The following is a 13,057-nucleotide window of genomic DNA, read 5'->3' on the forward strand; positions in this document are numbered from 1 at the left end:
ACTGACAATTGCGCAGTCATGCGATGCTGTACCCAAACAAAATTGACCTTCTTTTTCCCCCACAAATAGAGCTTTCCTTTGGTATTTTATCACTTCTGCGGTTTTTATTTTTTGCACTATAAACAAAAAAAAGAGCGACAATTTTGAAAAAAAAAAAAAAAACATTTCTTGCTCAGTTTAGGCCGATTATATAATCTACATCACAATAAAAAAATCACAATAAGTGTATATTGATTAGTTTGCGCAAAAGTTATAGCATCTACATAATAGGGGATAGATTTATGGCATTTTTATTTATTTATTTTTACTTGTAATGGCGGTGATCTGCGATTTTTATTTATTTTTTTTTATTTTTTATTTTTTTTTCCCCCTCCACTGGCAGGGAAGGGGTTAACACTGGGGGGCGATCAGGGGTTAACTGTGTTTCCTCAGCATGTTCTAACTGTAGGGGGATGGGACTGCCTGGGGGAGGAGAGCGATTGGTGTTCCTATATACTAGGAACACACGATCTGGCTCTGTCAGGAGCGATCGCGAAAGCGGCCGCCGTACAGCTATGGTGATTCACGCAGGGGAGCCATTCTGCCGACGGCAGGCGGTCGGCAAGCGATTAAAAAAAAGGCCTGGATTCTTTCCTAAATGTACATAATATATCTGGGTACTAACATTTGTAAGTAAAGTTGAGCCAGGGAAAATCCCCCTCTTGGGGGATCAGGAAGGAATTTTTTTCTCCTGCTGGAGCAAATTGGATCATGATTTGCTGGGGTTTTTCGACTTCCTCTGGATCAACTGTGGGTATATGGGATTGTATGGTTTTTTTTTTTTTTTTCTCTTTTATTGGTTCAACTAGATGGACTTGTGTCTTTTTTTTTTTTTTTTTTTCAACCTGACTATGTAACTATGCTGCTGGTCACAAACATCCTCTCTATGTTCTAACTGATGTATATTTTACATAATAAAGTTAAAACACTTGTACTATTGTGAACTAGACTAGTACTTTGTAAGTTTTTCACATACTTCTACATAAAGATATTTTATACTAGTATTTTTGTTGTTTCTAGTTGAACAGATAAAGAAAGAACAAGAGCCACCAGCTGAGGTTGTGGTAAAACAAGAAGAAAAAGAACCAGTTAAGCCTGCTCAAGGAGCAACCCCCAAAGGTCCACCAGAGAAGAGAATGAGGTTACAATAGAAGCTGACTTCAGAGCTCCCCTTGTATATAGGTTGTCTTCATGGGCATATCAAGAATATTTTAAAGGGCCACAAGGGCGTTCTGAAGAAACTGGCTGATGACATATTACAAGCAACCACATCAGTGACTTATGGACTGACCACATTCTCTCAAGGAAGACCTTTTTATATATCCTATGGGATCAGCTGCAGCAGAATGCGAGAAAATCTGAAAAATGTAAATAGATCTGTATATTGTCTGTGTTCCTTATGCATAATTTTTTGAGGGGGTGGGGGTCAGAGTTAATCAAATGAGTTTTGTTTTTGTATGTGGCAAACTATAAATAAGTCATTTATAACTTTATACGTTGCTTAATAATACCATAGTAAAGTTATTTTATTTTGTGGCATTTTCTTTTGAATCGCGATATTAGTCCACGTCTTCGGGAGAACAAAAGAGGTATGTTGTATCTACAATTATATAAGCAGAGTATTGTGAGCCTTGCAAGTACAAATACAGCTATATGTGATTTTACAGATACAAGTACTTACATCGATCAACATTTGTAAAAAGCCACCATTTGTTAAAAACACATAATGCCCAACAGTGAACACTGCCCGATGTCTGACCCAGGGACTGTGGGAGGGATAGATGAGGGGGAACAACAAACCAACCAGATGTCTTAAAAATGCTTTCTAAGTTACCTGGAATATACAGTATCTAGAATTGTCCTTATTTTATATTCTCAGATAAGGGTAATCTATACAGTGTGGACAGAGTATTCAGACCCCCTTAAATTTTTCACTTTGTTATATTGCAACCATATGCTAAAATCATTTAAGTTCTTTTTTTTTCCTCATTAATGTACACATAGCACACCATATTGACAGAAAAACACAGAATTGTTGACATTTTTGCAGATTTATTAAAAAAGAAAAACTGAAATATCACATGGTCCTAAGTATTTAGACCCTTTGCTGTGACACTCATATATTATAACTCAGGTGCTGTCCATTTCTTCTGATCATCCTTGAGATGGTTCTAAACCTTCATCTGAGTCCAGATGTGTTTGATTATACTGATTGGACTTGATTAGGAAAGCCATACACCTGTCTATATAAAGACCTTACAGCTCACAGTGCATGTCAGAGCAAATAAGAATCATGAGGTCAAAGCAACTGCCTGAAGAGCTCAGAGACAAATATATGGAAAGGCAGATCTGGCCAAGGTTACATTTCTGCTGCACTTAAGGTTCCTAAGAGCACAGTGGCCTCCATAATCCTTAAATGGAAGACGTTAGGGACGACCAGAACCCTTCCTGGAGCTGGCCGTCTGGCCAAACTGAGCTATCGGGGAAGAAGAGCCTTGGTGCGAGAGGTAAAGAAGAACCAAAAGATCACTGTGGCTGAGCTCCAGAGATGCAGTTGGGAGATGGGAGAAAGTTGTAGAAAGTCAACCATCACTGCAGCCCTCCACCTGCTTTATGGCAGAGTGGCCTGACGGAAGCCTCTCCTCAGTGCAAGACACATGAAAGCCCTGAAGGACTCCAAGATGGTGAGAAATAAGATTCTCTGGTCTGATGAGATGAGACCAAGATAGAACTTTTTGGCCTTAATTCTAAGCGGTATGTGTGGAGAAAACCAGGCACTGCTCATCGCCTGTACAATACAGTCCCAACAGTGAAGCATGGTGGTGGCAGCATCATGTTGTGGGGGTGTTTTTCAGCTGCAGGGACAGGACGACTGGTTGCAATCGAGGGAAAGATGAATGCAGCCAAGTATAGGGATATCCTGGACGAAAACCTTCTCCAGAGTGCTCAGGACCTCAGACTGGGCCAAAGGTTTACCTTCCAACAAGACAATGACCCTAAGCATACAGCTAAAATAACGAAGGAGTGGCTTCACATCAACTCCATGACTGTTCTTGAATGGGCCAGCCAGAGCCCTGACTTAAACCCAATTGAGCTTCTCTGGAGAGACCTAAAAATTGCTGTCCACCAACGTTTACCATCCAACCTGACAGAACTGGAGAGGATCTGCAAGAAGGAATGGCAGAGGATCCCCAAATCCAGGTGTGAAAAACTTGTTGCATCTTTCCCAAAAAGACTCATGGCTGTATTAGATCAAAAGGGTGCTTCTTCTACTAAATACTGAACAAAGGGTCTGAATACTTAGGACCATGTGATATTTCAGTTTTTCTTTTTTAATAAATCTGCAAAAATGTCAACAATTCTGTGTTTTTCTGTCAATATGGGGTGCTGTATGTACATTAATGAGGGAAAAAATGAACTTTAAATGATTTTAGCAAATGGCTGCAATATAACAAAGAGTGAAACATTTAAGGGGGTCTGAATACTTTCCGTCCCCACTGTCTATTTTCCAGGTAATTTTTGTCCACCCCGTTCTGAGATTTACTCCGCTAGCTCTCTCACAGTACATCCCGACCTGGTAGGAAAAGGAGCTGATTTTTCTCTGCTGTCGTTCAGTTACAGTTACAAAGTCTCCTCCCCAGCCTGTGACTGAGCAGTAAAAGGAGAAGCATCACTCTGGAGAGCTTATCTCTCCTTCACTCTGCTTTCTCTTATCATAAGCATGCACTTTGCACTGTTGTACAGCTTACTGGCTCCTTGTGCTGTTTCCTCTTCCCATGTTAACGTTCTGCTGTACAGACTGCAGGAGGCTGATTCCAAGTCAAAGTGCTTGCATTTAAGATAGAATGCAGAAGGTTTAGAACACCTGTCATGTTTTTATTGTTGTCTCCATTACGGAGATTTACTCTCTCTGTTTGTCCTGGTGACCATTATCACCGTAGTGAAAGAAAATTACAAATTTTTGAGTCACCAGAACAGGAATATTGGGGAAATCTTCAAATAGGGACACTAATTCTGTTGAGTCTGTTGACAACCTGCCATTTCCTTCACTTTGGAGGGATTTTCTCTCACTTCCTGTTGTGGCTATGGGACAGGAAGTGAAGGGAAATTTCCCCAATAGAAAACAGATGGCCTAAAATACTCACAGGTTAATCTCTCCCTTACTCTATCCAAAATGGGGAAAAAATATTTCTCCAAGCGTTTTCCAGGACAGCCCATGAGACCTTGGGCTCCTCCTACCAGGACAGGAAACACGTCACCCCCACCAGATAAAAGGGCGGTCCTCCAGGCCCATGTCAGTTATTTGTGTTTCTTCCGGACGGGGGGTAACATGTTCATAGAACCTGCTCCCATAGGCCTTATAAGCAGGGGCTTTGTATGGCTATTTTCTGGGGCATATCACTTACCTCTTCCTCTGCCAGAAGCAGCACACCGCTGGGGAGGTTGGCTGTGCTGCTGTTCCCTGTCCTCAGTGCCTGGAGAGGGCCAGGACCGGTGTGAGGTCGTGCCCCTAGCACAGTGCATTGCACTATAGCTCAGCTGAGCTTCGGTTGTCCTTCCCTGCCGACAGCGTGGCTTATCTGAGCAGGGAATGGAGGAAGCCGCAGCGCTCGAGGGGGCCCACAGGAAGTGCCTGGAGAGGGTTACTTCCGGGGCATATGACCTCATCATCGGGCGCCGGAAACGAGGTTCCAGTCTTCATAAACGGCGCGAACAGAGAACGCTGGCTGCTGGTGTTTCTTGGTGTTAAGCAGCCAGGCTGCGGATGACCAAGAGGGACAGAATGGATCCTCCTGCAGTACCTGCACAGGCAGTGGATGCAGTTCCCAACACCAGCACCTCACAGGTAAGCCTGGGGTGTTCTGTCACCACCTTGCTATCCCTGTGAGTGTTCCCTCCCCCCTCTGTAGTAGTGGGTGTAAGGGGACACATTTCCTCCCTCCTGCACGTGGTGTTACGGAGTGATTGGGTGGCTTTAATTACATTGTGGGTCATTTATTTTTGTCTTGCAGACCAAGACTCAGGACAAGGCCCAAGCGCAGCCACTTAAAAGGAAATGTGCGGTTTGCGCAAACAAATTGAGCTCCTCATGGAGCAAAGCAGTTTGTCGCACCTGTATAGAAGGCCTAGTAAAGGATGACCCAGTTGCCTCTTGCCAGAAGATGCTTACTTCTGTTAGGGATGAGCTTGCGTCCACCTTCAGTTCCTTTAGAACGCTTATTGACAAGCTCCAGACTCCAGCAGAGAGTCCGTCTTCACTGAAGGCGTCAGTAAGCACTCCGCAGCAGGCAGAGAGTGAGGACTCTGAGGCTGAGGTCAGATCTACTCGTTCTTCTCTGGAAGAATCAGGGTCAGATACAGAGCCCAGAGATAGAGAATCCACTTGAGGCTCAAGATTTAAGTTATCTGTTGAGGATGTAGATGACTTATTAAAGGCTATCTATACTACCCTTGAATTAAAAGAGGAAGAGCTTCAGTTATCCAAACATGATCTTATGTATAAAGGATTGCATAAGAGAAAATCGAGAGTTTTTCCAGTTCATAGTTCTTTGGTTGATACTATTAAACTGGAATGGGATAATCCTGAGAGAAAACCATTCTTCTCTAGTAACCTAAAAAGGAGGTTTCCTTTTGATGAGGACACTGCGCAGCCATGGAATAAGAATCCCAAGTTGGACGCACCTCTTTCAAAGGTTTCAAAAAACTCGGACCTGGCGTTCGATGATATGGGTACGCTTAAGGATCCGATGGACAAGAGGGGGGATATCCTTCTCCACAGAGCCTGGGACTCAGCAGTTGGAAACCTGAAACCAGCTCTGGCTTCCACTTGTGTGGCCAGAAATCTGGAGGTTTGGTTGACTCAGATGCAGTCACATCTGTCAGCAGGTACCTCCAGAGAGCAAATTTTAAAGTCTTTTCCTCTCCTATTTCAGGCAGTGGGTTTTTTGGCAGATTCTTCCGCTGAGTCGGTAAGAATGTCAGCCAGGACTTCGGCTCTAGTGAACTCGGCCAGGAGAAGCCTTTGGCTTAAGACCTGGTCAGGGGACTCGGCCTCCAAGTTGCGCCTTTGTGGCCTTCCTTTAACTGGCGATCATTTATTTGGCCCAGGTCTACAGGAGGCACTGGAACGCACGGCTGATAAGAAAAAGGCGTTTCCAGAGAAAAAGAGAGTTCAGACAGCCAGAAAATTTTTTCGTGGCCAAAGCAGGCAACAGAGTCCTAGAGAAAAGGACAGCAGGCCGAAAAAGCATTGGACTGGGCACAAAGGCAGAGGCAAAGGGGGAGTGCTGTTTAACCCTCCTCAACAGCCCGCCAAGCCGCAGTGACTTGTGTTCCCCGGTGGGAGGGAGATTGAGGGCCTTCATCCCACAGTGGGCAGCAGTCACTCTGAGCCCCTTCGTCCTTGACCTAGTGACCAACGGGTACAGGCTGGAGTTTGTTCACCAACCTCCAGAACGTTTGTTGGTCACATTTCCTCCACAAGATCGGGAGAAAGCGAGGGCTCTGGGTCTCCAGATCGGAGACTTATTAGATCAAAAAGTACTGATTCCTGTTCCTCGATCGGAGCAGGGCAAGGGATTCTATTCCCATGTATTTGTGGTCAGAAAGCCGGCAGGAAAGTTTCGACTTATCCTGAATCTCTGGACCTTAAGTCCATCAGATACAAACATTTCCGTATGGAGACGGTTTTTACAATCAAAAACCTACTATACCCAAACTGCTTTATGGCCACGTTGGACTTAAGGGATGCTTATCTTCACATCCCTATCCATCCAGCCTTCCAAAAGTTTTTGAGATTGGCAGTGAAGACGGGTATGGGGACCCGACATTTTCAATTTCAGGCCCTCCCCTTCAGTCTTTCCTCAGCCCCACGCATCTTTACGAAGGTGTTGGGGGAAGCGCTGGCTCCACTAAGATTAAAGGCAATAACGGTTATCCCTTACTTAGACGACCTCCTGATAGTGGCAAAATCATACCAAAGGCTGTTGGAGGATCTCCAGGCTGTACAGGACTTCTTACAGTCCCTAGGCCGGCTAATAAACAAAGAAAAATCGTCCTTGATTCCGGCCCAGAAAGTAACTTATCTGGGTTACGATTTTTGCTCAGTGAACCAAAGAGTTTTTCTTCCTCAGGAGAAGATTACCAAAGTGTTCCAGACTATGTCAGCATTGCAGACCAACCAGTCGGTCTCTCTGAGACAGGTGTCGAGGGCAGTGGGTCTTATGACCTCATGTTTTCCCGCAGTACCATGGGCGAGACTCCGTCAGCGTCCGTTACAAAGGTTTCTTTTAAGAAACTGGGACGAGGACGTAAGGTCCCTGGAGTCAAGGATCTGGCTTCCCGACAGGATAAAAAGAAGCCTGTGGTGGTGGAGAGCTGGTCAGCACCTAGCAGGAGATCTCCCATGGTCCTTTCCCATTTCCCGAAGGATTACCACGGATGCGAGTTCCTGGGGATGGGGGGCCCACCTCAGCAATGCAGTAGCACAAGGAGAGTGGTCCCCAGAGGAGGCAAGGGCCTCATCCAATCAAAGAGAGCTGCTTGCAGTCCAGAGAGACCTCCAGTCTTTTCAGATGGAGATCAGGGGTCACAACCTCCAAATTCTGTCAGACAATATAGCGACAGTCGCGTATATCAACAAGCAGGGAGGCACGAGAAGCCGGAGGCTTCAGTCCATTGCCCAGGAGATCCTTTCATGGGCAGAGGGGAATCTAGCCTCTATTTCTGCTGTACACCTGAAGGGGACAAACAATTGCCTGGCAGATTATCTCAGCCGTCACAGGATAGACCGAGACAACTGGTCCCTTCATCCCAAAGTCTTTGCAGACTTCACCAAGAGATGGGGTTATCCCGTAGCGGATTTGTTCGCAAACCGAAACAACCACAAGACGGAGATATTCTTTTCCATGAACCCGGCAGACCAAGCCTTGGGGATCGATGCTCTGGCAAACCCCGTGGCCTCCAGGCCTATGTTATGCCTTTCCGCCAATCAGACTGATTCCAGAAGTCCTCCGGAAGTTTCGGCTGGAAGAGACAGATCTGATTCTAATTGCCCCGTTTTGGCCCAAGAGGCCATGGTTTTCCCTGCTACAGTCTCTGGTTTCAGAGCCTCCGTGGAGTCTTCCGAAAAGGGAAGACCTATTATTGCAGGGTCCAGTATCACACCCTCAGGTGGTTTCCTTAAACTTGACGGCCTGGTATCTGAAGAAAAAATACTGAGCGCCCAAGGGTTCTCTGACAAAGTAGTCAGGACTCGTTAATTGCAGAAAGCCGGTTACTAGAGCCATGTATTCCAAAGTTTGGAAAAGGTTTAACTCATGGTTATCTGAAAATGATAGATTAACTCATGATATTCCGTCTATTTTGGAATTTTTCCAAGAGGGTGTCGACAAAGGTCTTTCTGTTAGTACCTTAAAGGTACAGGCGGCAGCTATTAGTGTGTTCCTCCAGTTTTCTCTCCTGGAAAGTCCCACTATAGCCAGATTTTTCAAATCTTTCTCTAGGGCCAGACCAGTAGTAGTGAGAAGTTGTCCAACGTGGGATCTGTCCCTAGTACTTCAAACTCTGGTAGAATTTCCGTTTGAACCTCTGGAAAGTATGTCAGTTAAGTTACTTACATTAAAAACTGTGTTCCTTATAGCTGTTACCTCAGCTCGTAGGGTAAGTGAGTTGCAGGCCCTATCAGTAAGGGAGCCCTTCCTCACGATTTTTGAGGATCGAGTTGTGTTACGAACCGATCCAGGTTTTTTGCCCAAGGTGGCAAGTACATTCCACCGATCTCAGAACATTGTATTGCCAACCTTTTGTAGTTCGCCACAGGGCGACTTAGAAAGAAAATTTCGTTTTCTAGATGCAAGAAGGATTCTCTTGGTCTATCTTGAGGTCACGAAGACCTTTAGGAAAACTGATGCCTTGTTTGTCCTCTTTTCTGGAGTTCACAAGGGGAATAGTGCATCTAAAGCCACATTGGCTAGATGGATAAAGCAAGCCTTCTTGGAAGCTTACAAAATTAGGGAGGTCCCTACACCTTTTGTTACTGCGCACTCAACTAGAGCCTTGTCTACGTCTTGGGCTGAGAGGGCTGGTGCCTCACCGGAACAAATTTGCAGGGCTGCCACTTGGTCCAGTTACTCGACCTTCATTAAACATTATCGCCTGGATCTCCTATCAGCTCAGGAGCAGGCGTTTGGTCGTAAGGTCCTTCAGGCAGTTGTCCCTCCCTAGACTGGTAAGTTCTGGCTCATCGTCTCATGGGCTGTCCTGGAAGACGCTTGGAGAAAAGCTGAGTTAGACTTACTGGTAACTCCTTTTCTGAGAGTCTTCCAGGACAGCCGAATTCCCACCCGGTATTGTCTGAAGTTATGTGTATTATGCATATGTTTTGCAGGGTCCTACGGTTCTTGAGAATACTGACATGGGCCTGGAGGACCGCCCTTTTATCTGGTGGGGGTGACGTGTTTCCTGTCCTGGTAGGAGGAGCCCAAGGTCTCATGGGCTGTCCTGGAAGACTCTCAGAAAAGGAGTTACCGGTAAGTCTAACTCAGCTGTTTGCCTGTAGTTTTAAGTTATATAGAATTTACGCAACAGAATAGGACTTGAATGGGTGTCAGCAGCTGAAGTACACCTCTATTTTAGTAAACAATATATTGCACTTGAGGGTAGGGAAGATAGCCACGCAACCCTTTCTGTTGCCAATATTTACAGAAGCCTCTGCCAAATTTGAGCTGCTCAGCTTGTAGAAAAGTCTATGGTGCATAACCAATGAACAAAGACTCTGTTCCATCTTAAACCCCCAGATCAATTTATTTTCTCATTGAACGCTGCCATCTTACCTTTCACATAGCAAGAAGGTGAAGCCAGACTGTCAATCACAGACTGCACATCAAAGTCACCTCGACCCTTTCTGTGACAGTCATGTGGACTGTGTCTGTATTTCTACTTTTGCAGTCAAATTTGGAAAAACACTTTGTTATGTGATCTCATTCACATAACATAAAAATTGCTTCTTAGTTTCTTACATTTTACTCCTGAACTATACACTGATCAGCAGCTTCAGCCCATTGGTTACAGCCGCTGATCAAGAAAAGTTCTCGATCAACTTCTGTCAAATGGGAATGTTGGCAAACTTTTGTTGAACACCCTAGATGGATTGAAATTCAGCCTGGCCTAATTGCTATTAGATAAGATTGTCCATTCTAACAAAGGGTTAAAGACATTAAAACTGCAGGTACATCAATGCTGCAGTGAAACTGTGGTGAAGCAGTGTAAAACTAGCATAAAGGATTACTTATGATAAACAATTAACCCAAAACCAATATTTCAAATCTGAATGGATGCTGACAGGTTCAAACACCTGCCAGTCTCAGCATTTTCAGGAAATCTCTGGTCTGAATTTCCCTGCTGACTGTAGAGCTTTGTTTCTATGCTGTGCAATGTGGCCCTCCAGCCCTGGTGGATCTTACATAGGTGTTTTATTTATTATTTGTTTTTTTTATTATTATTAATAATCAGTATTTTATTTTATAAAAGAAAACACATAACAAGACATGTCCAACAGTCTTTGGGAAGGTATGAATTCCGACCTCGCAGGGTCTCTTACATATTACTGATTCAGTTAAACTGGTTGAACAGAAATACTTATCACAATAGTAAATCTATTTGGTTTCATGTAGAGTAACTGAATGACGCGTAGCGGTTGGGGGTTATTATGGAAGTACAGGAATAATAGAGTCTAAAATCATTGTGAAGACGTGGGGTATAGGTGAGGTGCTCAGCCCATCGTGCCATGTAAGGTACAGTCACGAGCAATGAGCCTGGAGGTTGGTCACCACCAAGGAGTTTGAGTATGCGGTCCTCCAGTATGCGATCGGGGCAGAGAGGGGGGACTCTGTGTTCTCCACCAAACCGCCCTCTACCCCTCACACGCCGGCAGCACCGGCATGTGGGGGGTAAATAAAAGGTGACGTGTTTATCTAATGGGACTACCAGTGTCCCATTAACATCAGGGGCCTGTCTCATGGGTATAGAGATTTTGCGGGATTATGTCTATCAACAACAAGTCACTTATTTTCCCAACCGGTAGCAAAATGGCAACAAAATGGTCACCTTTTGGAGAGTACAAAAGAGAGACAAAGGAAAAGAAATGGGGAATGGGGGGGAGGGGGGTTAGGTGACAGAGCAACCCAAGCGTACCTGTGATCCAGAAGGAAGATTCATCTATGTCCACATCGAGTGCGCCACGCCAGGTTCACCTCCCCCACATGTCTGAATTCTATTTTCGTGGCTTGTCAGGAAGTCAGGTCCCCGTCCTCTAGGGTCTCATTGTTCTACGGGTTGTGAGAGAGGGGTCTGCCAGCTCTAGTAGGGCAGTATCTAAGCTGGAGGGTACCCAGTTTGTATTGGAAACAAATTCATTCAAGGGTGCCCAGATCATGGAGTACTTTTCTCTAGACCCTCGGCTCAAAAAAAAAGCCATCTGTTCACCTGGAGGGAACCACAGGTATCCACCTAGCGGTGCCAGTGGGGACATAGGGGGGCTAATTTTAGCAAAGGATTAATTCTATCCCAAACGGACAACACCTGCGTCGTCAGTAGGGAGGTCGTCTCGGACAGCCCCCTATATCCTTGGCATGTGCAACCACGGTGCACAAGCCAAGTTCCTACCTGCCGGGGATTTCTCTAGGGTGACCTAAAGTTTTGAGTGTGTGTGGAAACGCCAGTTAAGTATCCTCTGAAGGACTATGGCTCGATAGTATCGTTTTATGTCGGGATACCCAGGCCTCCCTCCCGCTTTGAGCGTTGAAGTGTTTGTAATGCTATTGTAGCTTTGCGTGTGTTCCAAATAAAATCAGATAACATGCTGGCCAGACGGTCAAAGAAGACTCTGGGTAGGGGGATCGGTAACATTTTCAAGTAAAAAAGTATCCGGGGCAAAACATTCATTTTTATAATGTTCACGCGGCCCAGCCATGTAAAGGCAGTCCGCGTCCAAAGTGAAAGGTCTTCTTTGACCGTGTTCAACAGCTGAGGATAATTAGCCGCATATAAGGTGGCATATAAGATGTCAAAACGATCTGTGAGTCGCACGTCTAGGTATCGTAAGGATGAAGTGGCCCAGGCAAAGGGAGAGGCAGCTTTAAGGCTCGAGATCAGGTGGGGAGGCAGACAAATGTGGAGAATTTCAGATTTTGTGAAATTAATTTTGAAGTTGGAAATTGACCCAAAAAGCTTCAGTTCCTTCATTAGGCTGGGCAATGATAGCAGGGGGTCTGAGAGGTGGAACAAAACGTCATTGGCATATGCCGAGAGCTTGTGTTCCATTTTTCCCATCTGAAGTCCAATGATGTTCTGATTGGCTCTCACAGTGCGGAGTAGTGGCTCCAGCACTAGGGCGAACAACAGGGGTGACAGGGGACACCCCTGCATCGTGCCGTTTCTAATGGGGAAGCAAGAAGAAAGTGTCCCATTAACCTTAACCTGTGCGCATGGCGTAGAGTATAGTGCCAGCACGGATGTTAGCATTCGCAGGCCTAGGCCTAGCGAGTCAAGTACCGCTTTCAGATATGACCAGTCAACGCAGACGAACGCTTTTTCCGTGTCTGTTGATAGGATCAAGTAAGGCTGTGGGTCTGGACGGGAACGGGCAGTGAATAAGTTGGACCGCTCTAAGGGAATTGTCTCTGGCCTCTCTGCCTGTTATAAATCCTGTCTGGTCCGGGTGGATAATTCCTGGTAGGAGGTGTTTAAGTCTGTTAGCTAAAATTTTCGCTAAGAGTTTTATGTCTAAATTAAGGGGGAAAAGGGGCGATAGCTCTGGGGGACTGCGGGGTCCTTGCCCTCCTCCGGGATCACAGTGATGTGGGCCAACAGGGCCTCTGAGGGGATGTCTTTACCTTCTGCTATAGAATTGAAGTATTTGCACATAGGAATTGCTAATTGGGGGAGGAAAGTTTTATAGTATTCCTTAGTAAACCCATCTGGGCCGGGACTCTTTCCATTGGGCAAGGACTCCACCATT

The 13,057-nt window shown here is 45.4% G+C and overlaps 1 protein-coding gene across 1 annotated transcript in view; it reads left to right on the plus strand.

Annotated features, from left to right (window-relative positions):
• The window catches only part of MED6 (mediator complex subunit 6), a 40,813-nt gene extending 39,235 nt beyond the window's left edge, over positions 1-1,578 (plus strand). The window contains exon 8 of the mRNA XM_073610431.1: positions 1,060-1,578. Within this exon, the coding sequence (XP_073466532.1) occupies positions 1,060-1,190 (131 nt within the window). The 3' untranslated portion in view covers positions 1,191-1,578. The remainder of the gene's footprint in view (positions 1-1,059) is intronic.
• The last annotated feature ends 11,479 nt before the right edge of the window (positions 1,579-13,057 follow it).

This window comes from Aquarana catesbeiana, linkage group LG13 (genome assembly GCF_042186555.1).
Source record: "Aquarana catesbeiana isolate 2022-GZ linkage group LG13, ASM4218655v1, whole genome shotgun sequence".
Lineage (NCBI taxonomy): Eukaryota > Metazoa > Chordata > Amphibia > Anura > Ranidae > Aquarana > Aquarana catesbeiana.